Raw genomic sequence first — 21,456 nt, 5'->3', positions numbered from 1 at the left:
ATGCCTTGTGATTCCCAATGCAATCACCTCTTTACTTGTCTGTCCCCTCCAGAAGGTTCTAAGCAGGCACCAGGACCCCTTGCTTAGCATATTGTTGGCATTTGGTCAATATTACTTTACTCAAATGAGTATATTCTTCAGCCTTTCCTCAAACGCTTTGGTGCAGCCCCACAGTTTATCAAAGACATTGCAATTACTTAGCTGCATTCACGACTTCACCATTTGGTCTGCCAAGGAATACAATTCAACTGAGTAAATATGAAGACCTAATTGGCTTTGTTAAGCCATTCATGAGTTGGGCAGCATCCCAACTAGCAAGAAGAGATGCTCCCAGGAGTTGTACAAAATGGAAGGTCTTCATAGGAAAGAGGGTAGGGCACATTACGGGCAAAATAAAAGGACTGTTTCAGGCCAGGACATATCCTTTTGGAGGGGAGGAGAAAGAAATGGCAGGGTTTTTCATCATCCAAATTGCCTCACTGCTGTTGGTCAGAAATTTTCAGATTTGACTATTAAAATAAGGTGACATTCCTGGGATAGGCTGAAACTAATTAAATCTTGCGGGGGCGGGGGGGCGTGCAGGGCAAATGACTCCATTGGGCTTTTTGAACATGTCCTGACCTACCCATCTAACCCTTTTTCTGGACACATCTCTTTATCTCTAAACTTCTACCACTCTAGTAGCCAGGCTTTCCATATACTACCATCCCTTCAATCATATTTATCAGAAACCAGGATGCTAAACTCCCATGTCTCATCACCCAAGTTCAACCAGTCTCCCCACAAACCTGAGTCTGCCTTATAAAATCCTCTTCAAATGGAGTCTTGTTACCATTCCCACTGCCACTGTCATCTGAGCAATCACAGAGGCCCTGACTTGTCTTCCTTCCCTCTGCTTTTTTCCTGTTCCATCCTTCCTCTACACTACCGGGTGATCTTCCTGAAATCTCTAATTATCTAGTGCCTTCCCACTTCTCAAATAATACCCAATCTCCATAGTCTGACAGCTTTATGGTCTACTTCCTATACTAGCTCCCTTAGGTTCTGAACAGGTTAAGGTTTTTTTTAAATGTGTTTCCTCTGCCCCATTTATCCTTTCCTAATTTCCTTGTTAAAAATAAAGGCTAGGTCAGGTATCACATCCTGGGTAGAATCTTCCCAGGCTCACTGACAGAGCTGGTCAATCCTTGTAATATGCTCCTTTTACGTTGCATTTGCGCCCTATTAGTGATTTCATTGGGCCACTAAACTGTGAAGCAGAGGGCTAGAGAGAAAAGAAAAAAATCCAGACCCGAATTAAAAGCATTTTGTCACTAATTGTGTTCCCTATCATAAGTAATGTACTCATGTCTCTGAGCCCAGCTCCCTCTGTAATGTGAACTGACCAACAGGAGAGGTGCTCAGGAAGTGCTAGATCCAGCACTCCCTTTCTACTGTTTTGCAACTATTTACTTTTGCTTTCCCCACCGAGACGTGAACTCCTTAAGGCCAGTAACACGGAGTGCACATTATTCACCTAGTGCTGCATGGTATTTGGCAAGCACTAAAATCTTAACACTAAATGAGTAAACAGTGAACACACAGCAAATGGCGTGCCAGGCTCACTACCCGCTATTAGTGTGATGAGACGGCTTCAGAGACTCATTGCCACTTGGCATCAATCTGCCCATTGAGTCAAGGGGTCCAGAACCAGAGTTCCTACAGGGTTAAGTCCAGGGGCTCAGTATACCGGAGGATCCACACCTGTGGGATTGATCCATTCTGAGTCATTGTGTACTTCTAGGACCCAGATATCCAAGGGCTCAGGGTACTTCATTTAGGGTTAGGCCATCCCGTGAGGATTCTAAAGTCAAAATGCTCATGATCCCAGTGTAAACCGGGAAGACCTACAGGGAGGTAAAAAGGAAGGTGCAGGAATATGCCATCTATGCCTATGAAGCTAAAGTTCTCTATCAGAGCAACCATCAGAACGAAGCTCGTTGACACTGGGTAAACGATTACTAAACAGCTTCAGAGGGGAAGAGGGACTCAGAGATGGGAGGGGTGGTGGGCCTGTGGCTTAGTAGGGCTACTTGGTTGGCATGGTTTGTAGTATTGGAAGGACTAATTAGTTTGGGGTGGCTAAAGTCTGTGGAATGTTTGGGCATGATTTGGGGGATAAGGAAGATGGGTTAGTATTAGAAGGTTCTAGCGTAGGAAATGCTTAGAACTGGCTAGGGGGTGCGGGATCCTTTGGAAAGCTGTTTGAGTAGGGGTAGGGAAAGTTTGGCTAAGATTGTTGAAGAGCCCTGAACAGGAACTTTATGTAACAGGGTGGCGAGTGGGCCAGCTTTGGAACATTATCTTCGTTGGTATAGGCTTGTTCCAATTTTTGCTCAGACCGTGTAAGTCCCATCTTGGCCTTAACTTCCTAACCATTCCCAGTGGATTGCTGCTTCTCCTTCCAGTCATGGGATCCTCAGAACTGCTAGCAGTCACTGCTTCCCCACCCCACTCAGTACAGAACAGGAATGTGTGCGGCAGCCACCAGGCAGGGCAGGTGGCAAAGAACCCTGTATCATGTGCTGAACCAAGGCATGCCAGGTGGTGGTTTCTCATGTGTTCTGCCTCATTTCCCGGGCCTCTTATGGTCCTAATTCACGCTATCTGCATTTCTCACTTGGACCACTCTACCTACCTTTCAGATGACCCATGGCATAACCCTAAAAGTTACTCCTGTCTCTTTCAGAAACTCCGTAGAGGTCTCCCTGAGCTATTCTGGTTCTGGCAAGCCTGCATCAACCATTCTCTTGCTAGCCGTCTTCTGCACCATGTCTCTTCACTTGTCCAGGCCATGGTCTACCTCTGCTCCACTCAGTCTATTCTCACTCCCCAGAACGCCTCCTTGCCATCTTTCTAGCTCCATTCCTGGGGTCTAGGTTTACCTCCTCAGTGAAAATCTTCCCCAGTGACTCTTCTGGGCTTCTGTTAAGTTTATAATCTCAGTTCCAGAAGAATACTTTCGGCTGTCCCTGGCTTAAAGACAGCACACTTCTTGAGAGATGGTATTTCTTTTGTCCCCTGTCCTATGCTTCTCTAGAGGGTCGAAGGCGCCAGGCTCTGAGCAGCCTCTAAGGGAAGAGGAATGGTTAGATTTTGCATTTTGACTCTGTAACGCTGCGCTATCCTCGGAGGCTATTTTTTTTTATTGAACATTTTAAGACTGCGCCCTGTTTACAGCTGCTGGGCGACTTACCGCAGCCATGTTTTAGTTGTGTCTCCTGCGAACAAAGGATGGCTGGGGTTTGTTTTGCTTTAAAATTCAATCTTTTGGGACGCCTGGGTGGCTCAGTTGGTTGGGCAGCTGCCTTCGGCTCAGGTCATGGTCCCAGCGATCCTGGGATCGAGTCCCACATTGGGCTCCTTGCTCAGCGGGGAGCCTGCTTCTCCCTCTGCCTCTGCCTGCCACTCTGTCTGCCTGTGCTCGCTCTCTCTCCCTCTCTCTCTCTGACAAATAAATAAATAAAATCTTAAAAAAAAAAAATTCAATCTTTTTTTCCCTCATTACTTTAATCCTTTTTACATTTCTTGTTACTGTATCTCGACTTATTTTTACCATCTTTTTTTTTTTAAAGATTTTTTATTTATTTATTTGACAGAGAGAGAGATCACAAGTAGACGGAGAGGCAGGCAGAGAGAGAGAGAGAGAGGGAAGGCTTCTTGCTGAGCAGAGAGCCCGATGCGGGACTCGATCCCAGGACCCTGAGATCATGACCTGAGCCGAAGGCAGCGGCTTAACCCACTGAGCCACCCAGGCGCCCCTATTTTTACCATCTTTATTAATTTACTTTACCCACTTTTTTCATGCTTTCTCATTTCTCAACTTTAAAAAAATTTCTTTCCATTTTCTTATTCCATTATTTCCTATCACTTTCATTTGGAGGTTATATATGTTTTCAGTGATCAACCATGGCATTTTAGCAAGCATATTAAAAAAAACTCAGTTGGTATTAAACCACCCATCCAAAAAATAGAACGCAAACACTTGAACTCTGATCAACCCTTTTCCCATTATGCATGTTATTTTTAACCTTACAATCTGGCATAACTTTTATCATCTCATGTATTTATATTTGCCTACACGTAAAAAAGTATCGGGACGCCTGGGTGGCTCAGTGGGTTAGGCCACTGCCTTTGGCTCAGGTCATGATCCCAGGGTCCTGGGATCGAGTCCCACATGGGTCTCCTTGCTCGGTGGGGAGCCTGTTTCTCCCTCTGCCTGCCTTGACTGCCGCTCCCCGTTTGTGCTCTCTCTCTGACAAATAAATAAAATCTTAAAAAAAAAAAAAAAAAAAAAGTATCAATACTATACCTATCTTACAACCCCAAGAACTTGTATTTCCTAAGGTTACGTATCAGAATCAGAACTGGCATCCAGGATGGGGTTCCTAAGTTTCTTATTACTTTTGAACTGCTCTCGGTTTCAGACATAATAGCTACCACTTCCCGTATGCTTTCTGTCATCAGGCACTGTATTTGCACGTTAACCTGATATTCACTACTTCATCAAAATCACACAATATTCTAACGGGCTATGTATTATTACTATCTGCACCTTACGACCCTCAGATTTTGTCTTTCCTAAGGTTATAGATCTCAGAACCAGAATAAGGACCAGGCCTTTTTGATACCCACTTGCCTTCACTCGCCTTTTCACTTCAATATGTAACCAACCTTCAGTTCCTGAATAATAACCCATTTCTTTCTCAACCTAAGACATCTAGCAGTGCCCAGGTAGAACACTCTAGGAAATCAGATGAAAGGGCTGTCGGATGTCACCGCTATCCCACAAAATCTCTGGGAAATGTCATCTAGTCTTTGCTTAGATTCTGCCATTGGCACATCTCAACATAACCGAAAGAGTCAAGTTACATATTACCAAAGAAATTTGGAGTTTTGGGGAAATCTCCTTAATCTATAGATAATAAATTTGCCTCCCCAAATCATAGTGGCAAATAGCTCTTGAAATAACTATTCAAGTAGTTTACAACTCTGACCACACTCACTGCTCTTTCAGTTCAGATTAAGTATCCAATTCTCTTAATTATTTTCCCTCCATGAATTCTCATTTTTACTTCCTGTGGAAACCACATGACCCATTGAGAAATGGTTCAGAATACTGTCAGTGAATGCCTTTTCAGACTGAAAGCCAAAAGAAAAGTCTGGTAAAGTGCAGTTAATCCTCAGAAGACTGTCCTTCCACCAGCATAGACACGGATCCCAGGACTAAGATTTGTACCCACTCCCTTCTTTCCTCTCCACTCACTCACTAGCACATGCTCTAGGTACTCCTAACTGTGCACAGGGCAACACTTCGTACTGTTACTCGCTTAAAATGCTATGGAAGAGAAGTGATAAAAAGCTATTTTCTGGAGGCCCAGTGTGCTCTAATCATAGGCGAAAGAGTGGGAATAAAGTACCTTTATAAAACCAGTGTGCAAAGAAGGCTATCTGGTCTGAAGTCAGATGAAGATAAAGTGACTTGAGCTTGGGCTATGGGTGCAACCACTGATGGAGAGTCATAAACACACAACTTCTACCCAGAGTATTCACTTCCTGGTTTCTGCGTGAGCTCTAGGACAGTTTTTTCCCCCCGCCCAGCAGTAAACTCATGTAAGATGGATTCATTTACAAAAGGTAGGCTACATTTATTTAGAGTCACAAGCACTTGACTGACTTGGTGTGACTCAAACCACAAGAAAACCATTCTACTTCACTCCACTCTGAGTCCTAGGGTGGCCCAGACTGGCAGGAGTGCTGTGTGGGGCCCATTCACAGGTTTACAAGTTTCTCATTGAGGGCAATCTGTGACTGCGTGAGATTGGCCAGGTAGGTCACCATCAGCAGGTCCTGGAAGAGGAAGAAGTCACAATGAGTGAGGGGTTGGGTGGAAAGGGAGAAGAAAGTCTGGTATTGGCCAGCTCCATGGTGGATACTGGTTATGAGGACAGTCCTGGATAATGAGAGCTCAGGAAGAGACTGGGCAAGAGTTGAAGGTGGAAGATAAGAAGGAAATGTTTGAGAATACTTTTCATCTCTACTGATACACTAATAAACTTGGGGTGCTTTAATCAAGATCTATGGGTAGAATATGGAGGGAGGAGTATCTGTGAACTAAGATGGGGAAAATGAGAAATTGCATTTTCATTAACCTCTGGATTTAGCATTTTTTTCAACCATGAATCTAGGTAACAAGTCACAGTAGTATCAGCAGTTCCTGAGATAATGCGATCAAGGAAGAGAAGGTGAGGCAATCTCCAAGCACATGTACTATCTCTTCCTTTCTCCCAACCTGGACTGCAAGGGGCCAAAGGCAAAGCCCCTCCTCCTCTGTTCCCCTCCAGGTCATCTCCCCCAATTCCCTTCACATCCATGCATGAGCTGAGGTGGGGGAAGACACAAGCTCCCAGAAGCCTAGGGATAGCACTCACATTGATGTTGCTGTTGAGCATGGTCTCAAAGTCATCAGGAACTATCTTGGGTACTTGGTTAACCAGACTCATCAAGAAGCGGCCCACGGTATTGTCAGCTGACACCTTTCCGGACTGAGCACCAAACAAAGATTCAATGAGGCAGAGTTAATTCTCACCACCAAGGACTGCCATTTGTAAGCATACCTCTCAGTGACCTCGGAGTGGAGATCTATGCCCTCCTTTCTTTCCTTCCCCTTCCTCACCAGCACATCCTCTGCATACTGCAACACTGTGCTCAGGGCATCCTGGATGCGAGCTGATGCCCCTCCTACTTGCTGCAAGTCGCTTGAGAGTCCAATCACCCGGTTGGGGCTAAAGCAGGTCTTCATGATCAGGTCAACTGTGGGAGTGGGATGGGGAATAGAAGAGGCACAGAGATTTCAGTCATTCCATCAGGAAATAGATGATCTCTAATCATTCTGTGAACTCTCCCACCTCCTACTGGACACAGCCAACTTCTCTAAACTCCCCTGCTCTGACCTTATTAACTTTTCTTCCTATGGTTAGAGCTCAACCTCTGTATGCAGTATGCTAATCACTGGGTTTGCTCTCACATGAATGTCATGTAAGAGCATGTCATGTAATGCTCTTGTATGAATGGTCACATAGCCTCTGGTACTGATCATTTCCCACCTCTAATAATTCCACAAATAATTCCTGGAAGCCCATTTATAAAGGAGAATGACTGTGACTTTAATCACAAATCTCAGATCAATGGTTCCTCTTCAACCCAAAGCCCTCCACTTGTTAGAGAGCAGCAAACCCCTCCCCTGAAAAATGCCAGACCTCAAAAGAAGGTATCAGGTTACTCACCTCCAATGCGTTCGGTGTCATAATATGCATATTTCACTGTGAGAGGTGTGAACATCACCCCCATGGTTCTCCCAGGGACACCCATTAAAGTGCTGGGGAGAGAGAAGTCAAGGTAAACAAATGGACTTGGGAGAGAGCTTTCTACTCTAGGCTGGGAAAGCAGTTATACCAAGAGTATGGGTTCCCCAGTTCTGAGATAAGAAGGCTAGAACCATCTAAACCTGAGATCTCGTGGGAGCAAGTCACTTTTTTCCCCCTAGCCCATTCCATATACAAACCTTGGCCTGGGAGAGGGCACTCAGCGTTTAGACGTGACCTGTCCCTTCAGAGGACTGCTTCACTCACTGTACACCTCAGTGATGAAACAAGACATTGGATTTCTCTGTGGAGCTGGCTGCCCAGATATCCACCCCAACAGAAATATGAGATTGAGCCCTTCATCAGCATGGAAAAAAGCCAAATAACTCCAGCCCACCAAGACTAGATTGCGTGCTGTAAGCCATCTCACTAAAGGTGACTGCTTTCACTACGTCAACAACATTATTTTCAACTGGACCATGAAGAGTCTGAAATATCTGAAAAGGCTATGAAATCAGGCAATGACTAAAGCTTAGTGGTACACCAACTCGCCCATAAGCACTTGGCATCCACCATCATTGTCTCTCCGTGTCGTGGCTAACTGGTTACATCACAGTACACACACAGCACAAAGCCAAACTCGTAAGAGAGGCACTAACAACTGCCTTCACTCTAACCTGAAAAGATAATCCTTCCAACTCCTCCAGCAGCCCCTTCTTCGGCATGCCAAGGGGGCCTTTCCCAATCTTCCCCATCAATGGGCATTTTAACCACCTGCAAGCTCAGTGTATCAAAACTATAATGTTATTGTCATAAAAACTATACTCAACCCTGGTAATAGATGTATTCAAAAAAGCTCAGTCATCTTTTAACCCGCACCACTCCAAGTCCTGTGTTCAGTTCTCGGGCTAATGCCAAACTAAAGGTGGACTCAGAGAAACAGAACGTGGTGAAGGATTGTGACCAAAATACCACGTGAGGATCAGCTATAGGAATCGCGAAGAGTTCGTTTATAGAAACGATGACATGAAAAACATGACAGTGTGTGTAACTACCTAAAGGGCCGTCATTTGAAATCGGTAAAGAAAATGGATACCACAACTGGTATCAGTGAGTGGATATTTCAGGGACAGATTTTGTTGCAGAGTAAAGCCGTTCTAATGATAACTGCTGAGAGTGAGAAATGGGCTACCTTAGGAGGCAATGAGCTATACACCGAAAGATTAAACCTGCTTTGGGTGGAAGTGGGTGTCATCCAGGCATGGTATGAACTAGATAGATAAGCCTTTTACACCCTTGTGTCCCCAAACACTGGTCACCTGACATAGGCCTTGATGCTCATGCGGCCATTCTGGAGGCTCGTGTCCACAGTGAGGTGAATGGGGTTGGGGGCTTCCCGGCTGTAGTACTCATGGATCAGCACAGAGTGCTCTGTGATGTCATGGCCTGTAGCATACCTGGAAAATGGAACACAGTGTGGGTTCATGTCTACATGTGACATTAAGACCAAACATGATGGTGAAATGGGTGCCTCTAGCTACCTGACACTTCTATGGTAATGTTACCCTCAGTGACACTCCAAATGTAAAAATGATAGATAAACCGGAAACTAGATCAAATCAGATCAAAAGCTGACTCTCAGAGCTCTTGCAACATTTTAAGTCACCAGCAAGGCAAAAATACTTGCTCAGTAAAAGCTACATTTCAAAGTAAATATTCCTGGCCTCATGAGATCAGAACCGCCAGCAAAACACACTAAATTCGTAGATCCTTGAGGTAATACACTTCCAACATTCTGTCACCAAAAGAGTATAATGCTTAGTCTGGTGGCAAAAAACCATGGCAATCACCAAAACTTTCCATTCCCACCATTTCAACTTACCAGCCCAGGATAAGCTCATTTGGAGAGACTTTCTTGTGTAATTCATACATGTTCTTAGCAAATTCCATGTCAACAGCCACCTAAGAAGGCAGGCAGAAAAGGAAGCTAAGAAGCTAGAAGTTCATAGAAAAAAGTGGAAGAAAAGGACAAGAGGCCACCCCCCAGCAGACAAAAGAGCCCCAGCAAGTATGTAAACATAAAAAACAGCTCTTCGAACTGCCGGACTTCCAGTGACGAGCTCAACATACTGTGCTTAAGAGCCTAGCGAACAAACAACTACAGATCACACAATGGCAGCTCAAGCTCCCACTCACCTCATCTTCTGACTCGTTGTGCGGCACTGAAAAGCAGTTAGTCACCTCCACTGAATGCTTGTCAACGGTTCCTGTGAGAGAGAATTGTCCATGTTTTATAAAACCCTAGAGCTCTCAACAGCCTCTGACCACTTTCCAAATGCTTTCAGAGGCTTCCTCAAAATCAATGAACGAAAAATTGAACTCATAAGCTCCAAGTTCAGGCACGTGCATCAATGGAACCAGGATTCTCCAGAGAACTGAAGCTCTGAGTGATCTTTTTCCTTTAACCACCAATGAACGGGTCTATTCTTCTTCCTTCACAAGCTCTTCTGCTATCTGTTCTTTCCTGCTACCGTGCTGTGGCAGACTGTGACTCTGTGATCTTTACTTTTCAGCCACTAGATTTTCTCTTATAATTCAATCTGCAAATTACCTGGAAAATCCTGACAATGTCTACAAAGGCCACCCATACAGAAGCCTAGCCTCAGAGTACAATTTTAGGGAGTTTCCCCTGTACCTCCCTTCAGCCATCTAGTCCCATGGTCATAACCTTAACCCCATCATCATCCAGAAACCTTCTACCTGTGAATCTTAAACATTAGTATCAGTTTTTTACCACAAGCTCCCATTCTAGTTCTGATACTCTTAACTCCTACTACGTTTGTTTCTTGACCTAAGACTGCTAGTCCCTTCGGTTCTCCATCTTTCTCTAACTTACTGGCACCACCCATACAAGGCTTCAAGGACTTCCCCCTCTGCCACAGACCACAATGCTTCCCGGCGTTGAGGCTGGGGTCTGGCCAGGGGCCGTAGCTATCTGTCTGTTTTATTCCACTTCGGGATGGTTTCTGTTCCTGTAGCTGAAACAGTCTCCAAACCCAATGGATAAATATGTTCTATTTTATTTGACTTTTCATCAGCATTCAATAAGCTTGACCATTTCAAACTTCTGAAGCAGTTTTAATTCTTCTATAGTTCCATGCCACTAACCTTTATCTTGAATTCAAGGTTAGAAAAGTTTTATGCAACTCTAAATTCTAAATACCTAACAGTTTTATGGTACTTACGTGGTTCCAGTGACTTCATTTAACCAAATTAAGTACGTTTCACAAGAAAATTTTAAGCTCCCAGTGAGCAGTCTATGTTTCATTCTTCAGTAAGTACTGTCTTTATAACCCCTAGCACTGGACCATGATCCCAGTCTAGAAGAAGGATCTAAAGATCTAGATTACAGTTGATCTAACTAGGGTCACTACAGTATCTGGGGCACTTAGTGGTCTCCCCAGGTGAAGAACTGTTTCTTTAGTTAAACACCTCCAGTGAGTTTGGAACATTTGGTAGTGCAGCTAAGAGTAAATTAGTATTTGTCAAGTGCAAAGGTAGTGTTGCAAAAATCATTTACAACAGAAGTTCAAAGCAGGACACAGTTACAGAATGCTATTACACTTTGGGAGGTTAAGAATGGAGGTGAGGGTAGTAGTGTATGATGAAGAACTGACACTTAACACTTTTCCTGGGATCCTGGAAAATGAGTGGAACTTAAATGACGGAGAGCAGGGAAGCCACTTGGGGCAAACAGAATACAAAGGCTTGGTTTGAGGAAAATCTTGACAATGTTTGGAAGATAACGGATCAACTGAAGTTTCTGTAAATTGCCAAACCTTCAAAGACAGAGAGTGGGAGAGAGTGAGTGCACGTGTGTATGTGTGCATGCGCGCATGCTGGTGGGGGGGTGTATACAGCCCTGATGTGGTAGACAGCAACCAACAGCCATTTTGTACCTCATGTGTGCCAGCAGTTAGATGCTTATGATAATAATTTAGTTCTTGCAAAGATTAAGTCTAAGTAGTCCCTGAAAGAACTAGACTTTAGGTAATTTGTCCCAAGGCACATTGTTAATATCTGGTGAAATCTACTTACAAATCCTGTCCTCTTTGCAACACACCACTTGTCTTCTATGGTGGAAAGACAATTACATATTTAAGAATAAGAAAAATGAGGAATAAGGCTAGAGTGGATTCACAAAGGTATCTAAAATGAGTGACAAAGATGGGGTGAAAATGACTTTGATGGGACCAACAGTCCCCAGAGAAAGGCGCACGTTATCAGTAATCCTTCTTTACTGCTTCTCAGTTTCACAAATTAACATTTTCACGGAGACAATAGAACAGAAGACCAGGATTAAATGTTTAGGAAAGCAAAATATTATTGAAACCCTAAATGAGTTTCTGCCAAACTGGTTTATTTGTTCAAAGGAATGTCTTTTTAAAGATGTCATTACTCCTTTGCCAGGTGGTTAAAAACGTCTTTGTAAACACCTGGAATATAAAGACATTTAGTCCGTAAAAGTGTGTGGGGGTGGGGTGGGGTGGGGTGGGGGGGCGAGGTTACTGGGTTTAGGGAGTCAAACGTTTTTGACTTCTTAGCATCCGAACTCATTTTTGGCAGTTTGGGACTAATCACGCTTGACCTGAAATAATACTGGGAAGATTAAAAATAAAATGTAAATCATTCGGCACATGGTATTTATTCAATAACTCCGTACTGCTTACGTATTTTATGTCGACCAAAGTGACAGCAGTCTGGCAGGAAAGTAAAAATTCCTTAAGGAGATAAATCGCAGCAGGAAGGTGGGATGTAGAAATAGGTAAGAGGTCAATGCGGATGGGACGAGCAGTGAACAAGATAAAAGGGAGCTGGGAGGCGGAAGAGAATGTCAGTTCGGTGTGACCACTTACCCAGCAGGGTCCCGATGACTCGGGCAGCGCCCTCGTTGCGTCGCTCGTAGCTGTCCACGATGGAGGCCAAAATGACCGGATGCAGCCGGACCACACGGCCGCCGGGGAAGGGGCCTGGCAGGGCAGGCCCCGGCAGCGACTGCGCCGGAGTCTGCGCTGGGGCCGGCGTTGAGGCCGGGGTCTGGCCCGGAGCCGCAGTCGTGGCCGCTGCAGTCACTGAGTCTGAGGATGAGGCTGGAGCCGGCGCTGGAGCTGGGACCGGCGCTGGAGCCGGAGCGGGCGCTGGCGCTGAGGCTGGGATTGGGGCCGGGGCTAGGACCGAAGCTGGGGCCGCGGCCGCGGTCGGGGCGGGGGCTGGAGCTGGAGTGGCGGCGGGAGCACTCGCCGGTGCAGCCGGTGTGGCCATCTTGTCGAGCGAGAAGGAGGCAGGAGCGGAAGGGAGGGAGTTGAAGAGTATTAGGAGCACGATAGGCTGAATATGCACCACGTGAGCTAGATCTTTGCGCTTACTGGTTACGGATGAAGCTTCTCCTGGCGCCACAATTTCCTGCTGTGAGTTTGTGGTCTTTGATTTCTGCCCGATGAGCATTCAGTGGGAATCGAGCTAAGTAGTTCCGAACAAACTTGGGAAGGCGCGGTCAGAAGAGGAACATGTTCGTCTGCTCAGCTGCCGCCAGATGGACCCAGAGGGCGGAGAATGGGTCGCAATTCCTGTTTTCTGACTTCAAAGGAATAGGGAATGTTAAAGTGCGTTTTATTATTTATTTATTTATTTATTTTTTTAAAGTGCGTTTTAGAAAGCATCATGAGATGTCAGTGTGGTGACTTACTCATTCACCAGTTTGAATATCTGCCAGACGCTGTTTTAGGCGCTTGGAATATACATCGTTGAACAAAACGAGGATCGTTGCCTGGAAGAATTGACGATCTAGTGGAGAGAGACAAACACATTATAATATAGTATGTTAGAAGGTGATGAGGGCTATGAAAAAGGAAAAATTAGCGGGGAATAAGGGGGACTCGGGAGTTAGGATAGGTAACAATGAGAACGTGAGATTTGAGTGGATTTAAGGAGGGGAGGAAGGTGGTTAATTGGTGGGGGAGCCTTCAGGTAGAGGGATCAGCTAGTGCAAAGGCTTTAAGGCAGGACGGAGCAGACCTGGTGTGTGTGAGTAGGCTGTTTTGTATCTGGAATGTTAAGATCCTGGCAGGGAAGAGCAGGAGGTGGACCTTTGGATCCGGGTTGTGGAGCACATGATTAAGGACGTCCTAAACCATGGTAAGGACATTGACTTTTACTCTGAGGGAGGTGGGGAGCCATTGCAGGGTTTGGAGCAGGGCAAAGTCATGATCTGTCTGAGTTTAAAAAAAAAAAAAGGATCACTCTGCTTTGAGAAGAACAGAATGGGCTGGGGTGGGGTGGTTGCTGAGGAAAGAAAGGTGAGTGAGAAAGAGCAGGGAGACCTGTTAGGAGATTAGCCGGTAACCAAGGGAGAGGGGATGGTGGAAGGGACCAGGCCAGTAGCAGTGGAACTGGTAAGAAGTGGGTAAAATAGAGATACCTTTAGAGACAATAGGATTTTCTGGGCAATTGTATGTGTGGTGTGAAATAGAAGAGTCACCTCCGACTGTGTGTGTGTATGCTGAACTAGAGTGAAGAAGTTATCATAAATTGTGATAGTGAAAGCTACAAGTGGAGCGGTTTTTTGGGAAAAGATCCTAAGTTCAATTTTGGAGATGTAACTCTTGAGATGTTTATTAGACATCCACGCAGAATTGTAGAGTGGTTAGATGGAGATGCTAGTCTGTACTAGCATCAGTTTCAATGAGCAACCCTCTGTAAAGCTCTTAGCATGTGCCTGATATACCACAGTTATTATTATTATTTTTTCATTGTTGTGTAATAAAGATTATTGGGTGAATTCACACAAAGCCACTCTAGCACATCATTCTTTTGTGGAAACTGAGAGCCAATGGAAGATATGATCCTAAAACATAAACTAGGAGATATATCTATATAATAAAGATATATAAAGAGCCCATATATATATATATATATATATATATATATGCCAGTCACAGCCTCTTATTTTATCTGCTGTCCAAATGGGGATGGAGAAATGATCATAGAATGGCATGGATCTCAGGCACCCTGCAGGGAATCCCCCCCCCCCCCCGCATTCTCAATGACAGGGATCGACTCTCCCAAATTCACACCTTGATAAATACCACAGTTATTATTATTAAATGGTAGGTATTATCACTGGTGTGTAATGGAAGGAGCTTTGATTCTAACATACTGTATAACTTTGGGCAACATATAGTTTTTTCTGAATCTCAGTTTCCTTCATGGTACAGTGGGAATGATAATATCTTCTTCTGAGGAAACCAATCAACTTCCTTAATTAGGTCAAGTCCTGGCATCCGGTTGGCAAGGTGCGTGGGTGAGGTTGAATTTCTTAGCCCCAACTCTCATGTCCAAGAACCGCTTTCTCTTTGGAGCTATCTTCCATAATTATAATTCACACGATCCAGCTCCCCCGTCAATGTTCTGGGCAGAAATACGTTCTTTATTTTAATTCCCCCAAAACGCAATTGAATAGCCTATCAGAGCGGGATTGAACAGGGACTTGGATTTGGTAACCTGGATCTTTACCAACCCTAGCAGAGCAGTGTCCATGGAACCGAGGGCGCGGTGGAAATCAGAATTCAGGTGTGAGAATGGTCAGTTTGAACTGATGGCAGTGAGTGCCGGCTACTATTTCAAGAGAGTTGGTGGGAAGGAGAGGAGACATTTAAGGCAGCAGCAGGGGGAATGGTGGGACTGAGAAGGGGACAACTTAGGCTGGAAAAGTTTTAAGGATATTTGATACCAAGGGAAAGGATCTAGAGGAAAGAGAAAGATTGAATATACATGTGAGAAGGAGAACCATCTAATGAAACAAGCAGTGGGGGAGGAGGGTCTGAATGAAGAAGGTAGATGAAAGGCATGGTCTTGCACACCATGAGTGACATGCTAGAGAGGCTGCCCTAGGCGGTGGCCTCCCGTATGGGTGCCTAGTGGGAGTCTGCCTTAGCAAGGGCTGGTCCCTTGAGATCATTCTGTGGGAAGAAGGCCAGAGGAGAGAAACACCTCTGATGAAGAGGTGTTGCTGCCCCAACTGATCATACACACCCTAGGGGCCTGCTATCCACGTATTTGAGTTGGGTATGGTTACTTCACCACTAAGAACTTTGCCTTTACATCAATGGCCTAAACACCTTTCTCTCTGGGAGGAAAAGAGAAAGAGGTGGATGAAGAATCAGAGACACTTTGAGTTGGGGAATTAAGGGAAGTTGCAGGACTTCCTGTTAAGTGATGTTTTTCTCAGAGAAGTAGAACCAAGTTGATCTGTTAAGAATGGTGGTGCAAGGGTGAGGTCCAGCCTTTGTGTGGTGGAAGAGGGACCAAGAGTGAGCCATCGAAGGCATTGGTCAATTATGGGAGGGCCCCACTGAGCCTGGAGACTTCAAGGATCTGGTCAACTTCAGTATTTTTCTCCAGCCATATAGCTAAGAGGCAGGTGGGGAGAGATCATCAGCATGGTCTTCCTGGGAATGCTGACCAGCCAGGACAAGGAGATACATACATTCAGGATGCTGGCTTTTCAATCATTGACTGAGGGATCCAGGCAGGCTGAATGCTACAATCAGACTCTGAGGCTTAGGTTCATCAGGAAAGGGCAGAACGCATGGAGAGAGAGAAAATGAGCTATCTGCTTGAATACAGAAAATGTGTTGTGCACATGGTATATTGGTCAGGATTCTCTAGAATAACCATGTATATATTAAATATACGTATATTTAAATAAGGGATTGACTCATGTGATTATGGAGGCTGAGAACTCCCAAGATCTTTACTCAGCAACCTGGAGACCCAAGAGAGCCAATAAGTAGTTCTAGGCCAAAAGAAGGCAGACTCAAGACCCAAGAAGAGCCTATGTTTCAGTATGAGTCTGAAAGTTAGAAAGGATCAGTGTCCTGCTTAAGCAGTCAGGCAGGTGAAGTTCCTTCTTACTTCAGGTAGAGATGAGCAATTTGTTCTATATAGGCCTTCGACTGATTGGATGGGGCCCACCCACATTAGGGATGGCAATCTGCTTTATTCAGTCAATCAATTTCAATGTTCAACTTAACCAATTTTAGTATATGTGCTGCCGAAGAGAGCACATGTTCAACTTAGCCAAAAGCATCCTCACAACACACCTAAAATAATGTTTGACCAAGTATCTGGAGATCCTGTGCCCCAATCAAATTGACACATAAAATTAACCATCACACCTGGGATCCTGGCTGTCCTCAGCAGTATGCTTGAGAGTTCTTCCTGAAAAAATGAAGGTCATAGCTACAGGCTCATGTTAAAACTGGGGACTGTAGTTTGATAAACTCATCCCACATCTTCAGTGACCAGCTGGAGTGAAGGGAGCTCTGAGCGTAGCGCCAACGATGGGAGACCCACAAGGGGGAGCTCTAGGCTCTCACAGCGCTGCAAGAGGGCCCTAATGAGGCTTCCTTGGTGGGGCAGGGCTGGGCAGGAGGCATACCTGGGTAGTCGACCACCTGTCCTTCTGCCAACGGGGCCTACAGGCAGGCTTGTAGGCTTCCTCCACAGTTTGCTCACTGCTAGCAGGTTTCAGGAAGTTGGGTGCCTTATCCAGGCTCCACCAGTGCCGGGACACTCCTCTGCTACATTGGATTTGGCACAGAAGGCCCTCTGTCTGAAAGCCCTTTCTGGCTGGGGTGGTGAGGAACAGCTGCCACACAGTATCACAGACCTGAAGCCTCACACCTGTATGGTGAATGTTCACCTCCACTGGGCTAGACATGCCCATCATCTCGTTTCTGCAGCCTGGTGTGTTTCTCTGAGCGTGGGATGGGACTTTTCAGGTGTCCGTGGACCACATCATTAGTAGAGGTTCTTTTGACACTTGATGTCTCCCAGACAGAAGAAATTTAGTGCTCTTTTTTTTTTTTAAAGATTTTATTTATTTTATTTGACAGATAGAGATTACAAGTGGGCAGAGAGGCAGGCAGAGAGAGAGAGAGGAGGAAGCAGGCTCCCTGCTGAGCAGTGAGCCCGATGCAGTGCTCGATCCTAGAACCCTGGGATCATGACCCAAGCCGAAGGCAGAGGCTTTACCCCACTGAGCCACCCAGGTGCCCCAGTGCTCTTTTTTCTACCACAGGTACACAGAATTGTAATAATCATACTCTTTGGTTCATGACACTTTGGCTCATTCATGAGCTTCTTTTATTGTTTCATTCACTCATTCATTATTTAAAAAAAATTTTTTTAAAGATTTTATTTATTTAATTTGAGAGAGTGAGAGAGAGAGCTGGGGAATGTCAGAGGCAGAAGAAGAAGCAGACTCCCCACTGAACGGGGAGTCCAACTCTGGGCTCAATCACAGGACCCTGGGATCATGACCTGAGCTGAAGGTAGACGCTTAACTGACTGAGCCATCCAAGTGTCCCTCACTCATTATTTTTTAGATAACATAATGAACAGGACTTATTATCCAAGCCAAGAACTAGAACACTTATTCATTTTTTAACTAATGAACAGAATCTACAACCCAACCCAAGGATTAGAACGTTATCAACAGTAGTATTATGAATTACTATTATATATTAGAATATGAATTTATTATAATAGAATTATATACAATAAAATTTATTATGAAAATTAGACTATTATAAGAGATGATATTATTATGAGTATTAGAATATTATCATTCAGTGGTATGCTAGTAAATGTTTAACAACAAGCTCCCTGAAAAAAAAAGGCCCTCATTTTGGCATTGACCAATTTCTACAGTATTAATACTCCTATCATGGCTGATTTCAAGCTACTAGCAGTTTAATAACTGGTTCTGAAAATCCCTGAAAATGTAACAACTGGCATTTAGGAGCCTGTGTGAGTTGGTGCCAGCACTGTTGCTATACATTGACCTGGTGTTCCTCCCCAATATTTCATTCCCTCCCACCCCACCCCAAGAAATGACTACTCACCTAAATTTTGTGTCCAACGTTATTTGCTTCAAAATTATGTTTTCAAATATATATGGATGACTCAGTAACATATTATTTAACTCTGCTAGTTTTTGAACTCTATAAATATAGCTACCAGATTTCCCTTGATCTGTACATTCTTACATACTTTTTATCCACTCTTTTCCTTTCAAATATTCCATATCTTTATGTTTTAGGACTACCTCTTTTTAAAAAAAAATATTTTACTGGGGCGCCTGGGTGGCTCAGTGGGTTAAGCCGCTGCCTTCGGCTCAGGTCATGGTCTCGGGGTCCTGGGATTGAGCCCCGCATCGGGCTCTCTGCTCAACAGGGAGCCTGCTTCCCTCTCTCTCTCTCCCTCTGCCTGCCTCTCTGCCTGCTTGTGATCTCTCTCTGTCAAATAAATAAATAAAATCTTTTTAAAAAAATATTTTACTTATTTATTTGTCAGAGAGAAGGAGTGAGAGAGAGAGCACACAAGCAGGCAGAGAGGCAGGCAGAGGCAGAGAGAGAAGCAGGCTCCCTGACGAGCAAGGAGGCCACGAAGGACTCCATCCCAGGACCCTGGGATCATGACCCGAGCCGAAGGCAGCGGCTTAACCTTTACTGAGCCACCCAGGCGTCCCAGGACTACCTCTTTTAAGTGGTATATACGTAAGTACTTAAAAAATCCAACCTGACCACCTCTGTCTTTGAATTCACAAGCCTAGTCTATTAACATTTTCTGTGTTGACATATTTGGATTAATTTCTACCATTTTATTTTTTTATGTTTATTTGATTGACTTGTCATATTCTTTTTTCACTTATATTTGGCCTTTTAATAGGGTTATTTGATGGTATTTTCTTACTGTTTTTGTGCTTCTGCTAGTTAGGAGCCCCATATTCTTTTTTAAAAATTTTACATTTAAATTCAATTTAAATATAGTTAATATATAGTGCTAACATACAGTGTATTATTAGTTTCAGGGATAGAATTTAGTGATTCATCAGTTGTATGTAACACCCAGTGCTCATTACATAACATGCCCTCCTTAATGTCCATCCCCCAGTTATCCCATCCCCCACCCATCTTCCCTCTAGCAACTCTCAGTTTGTTTCCTAGATTTAAGAGTCTCTTATGATTTGCCTCCCTGTTTTCATCTTATTTTATTTTTCCTTCCCTTCCCCTATGATCCTCTGTTTTGTTTCTTGAATTCCACATATGAGTGAAATCATATGGTATTTGTCTTTCTCTGATTGACTTATTTCACTGAGCATGATATCCTCTAGTTCCATCCACATCATTGTAAATGGCAAGATTTCATTCTTTTTAATGGCTGAGGAATATTCCATTGTATATATATTTATACCACATCTTCTTTATCCATTCATCTGTTGATGGACATCTCAGCTCTTTCCATATTTTGGCTATTGTGGACATTGCTGCCAGGAATCACATATTCTAATTGCAGGATCTTAATCATTACTTTTGTTTTTGCCATGCATTTCTTCTTATTTGTTAATTATTTATCAAAGAAGTGATAACTCAGTACACAATATTCATGTTTCATAGTTCAGGAATACAGGTCAGTGACAAACTTCCTGAAAGAGATGTCTACATGCATTATTTATTTCCTTCCTTCCTTCCTTCCTCTCTTTCTTTCTCTCATATTAAAGTTTAGTTGATGTACAACATCATATTGATTTCAGGTATACATTATGATTCAATATGTTTATATTGTGAAATGGTCACCACAATAAATCTAGTTAACATCTGTTATCATACATAGTTCCAGAAACTTTTTTGTGATGAGAATTTTCCACATTTACTCTTAGCAATTTTCAAATATGCAATACTGTATTACTATCTCCACTTCTTTATCCCCTGTTCTTACTTTGCTAATTTTTTTGAAGTAATATATGCTCAATAGTTTAAAAGATCTATTAACATTAAAAAGCTTATACTCGAAATCCAGTACTTTCCTGGTCCACTTCCCCAACCCCGCGCACTACTACCTCTGGTATCTCTTCTTTGAAGCAGCTGCTTTTGTATTTAAACTGTTCCTTCCTGCATCTTTGCACTTCTAAATAATACATGTCTACTGTTAACCTTTTAACTCATCAATTTCATGCATTATCTGTTGGCTTCCTATGCCAGAACACTCCAGAACATTCCACCACTGTCCTTTCAATATGGTTATAGTATACATTTTAGTTAGATCAATATTCAGTGGTTCTGTTATTATTTCTATGCAAACATCATTCCCACCTGAGTGTTGTAGTTTACTCTTATGTAAACTTCTGTCTTTCTTGGTTTTGTTTTTCCTAGAACTAGTGATTTCTTTCTTTTATCCATCTGTCTAGTTTTCTTGGTACTTAGTGTCCGTTTCTCCATACCTTCTAGTAGCCTCTTGGTAGGGTCTCCCAGGGGGCCTGGCAGCCTCAGTTAACCTGTCAGTTCTTTTCCTCCCTTGGAGATGGTCCATCCGAGTTCCCCGTTCTCCTCAGTCAGGGCTTCTGTCCTGTCACGGCTCTCTAGGCCTTCTGACCAGCTGTCTTGAGGGACTTTGTTTTCCACCTTGTTTGGATTCTTGTTTCATGGATCTCCTGTCCTTCTCCCTTTTCACTTTGGTTGAGCCTATCCTCCAGTGGTTTCAACAACTTAGAGAAATGGTGCCCCAGCCGAGGACGTGGTGGTGATAGCACCTCAGTTCCTCTGCCTCTCAAGTCAAACTGCCCTCGCCTGGCCCCCGCTCATGTTATAAGCAAGTGCCAGGGGTTCAGAGAGGAGATGATGGGGCTGCTGGGCTCTTTCTTTTCCTTTGGCCCCTCCTTTGTTTCTCAGCGTAATATGTGGAGGAGTGAGGTCAAGTTCTCCTCTGGTGAGCAATACTCGTCCACTGATGGTCAGATGGAATGTGTGGGTGTCTGTGCTGCTCCGAGGAGGTCCAGGCGCCCTTCATCAGTTCCAGCCCCACGTGTGCCAGGGCCTGGTAGGTATCAAAGGGGAGGTGTCAGGGTTGTCCCACCTATCCTTTTATTTTTTTATTTTTATTTTTAAGAGGGAGAGATATGCGGGGGGGGGGGGGGGGGGGGCGGAAAGAG

The 21,456-nt window shown here is 44.1% G+C and overlaps 1 protein-coding gene across 1 annotated transcript; it reads right to left on the bottom strand.

The window, feature by feature from the left end:
• Nucleotides 1–5,662: 5,662 nt before the first annotated feature.
• On the bottom strand, nucleotides 5,663–12,751 carry EIF3F (eukaryotic translation initiation factor 3 subunit F). The gene is made up of 8 exons (XM_047693003.1): nucleotides 12,320–12,751; nucleotides 9,600–9,670; nucleotides 9,286–9,365; nucleotides 8,723–8,860; nucleotides 7,326–7,417; nucleotides 6,716–6,852; nucleotides 6,471–6,584; nucleotides 5,663–5,889 (listed from the first exon to the last, which is right to left on the bottom strand). Exons 1-8 carry the CDS (start codon nucleotides 12,723–12,725, stop codon nucleotides 5,812–5,814), a joined length of 1,116 nt encoding a protein of 371 aa, XP_047548959.1. The 5' UTR covers nucleotides 12,726–12,751; the 3' UTR covers nucleotides 5,663–5,811.
• Between the last annotated feature and the right edge of the window lie 8,705 nt (nucleotides 12,752–21,456).

The sequence above is a fragment of the Lutra lutra genome, chromosome 10 (assembly GCF_902655055.1).
Source record: "Lutra lutra chromosome 10, mLutLut1.2, whole genome shotgun sequence".
Classification (NCBI taxonomy): domain Eukaryota; kingdom Metazoa; phylum Chordata; class Mammalia; order Carnivora; family Mustelidae; genus Lutra; species Lutra lutra.
The sequence above is the reverse complement of the archived record's forward strand: the minus strand, read 5'-3'. Positions and strand labels throughout refer to the sequence as shown.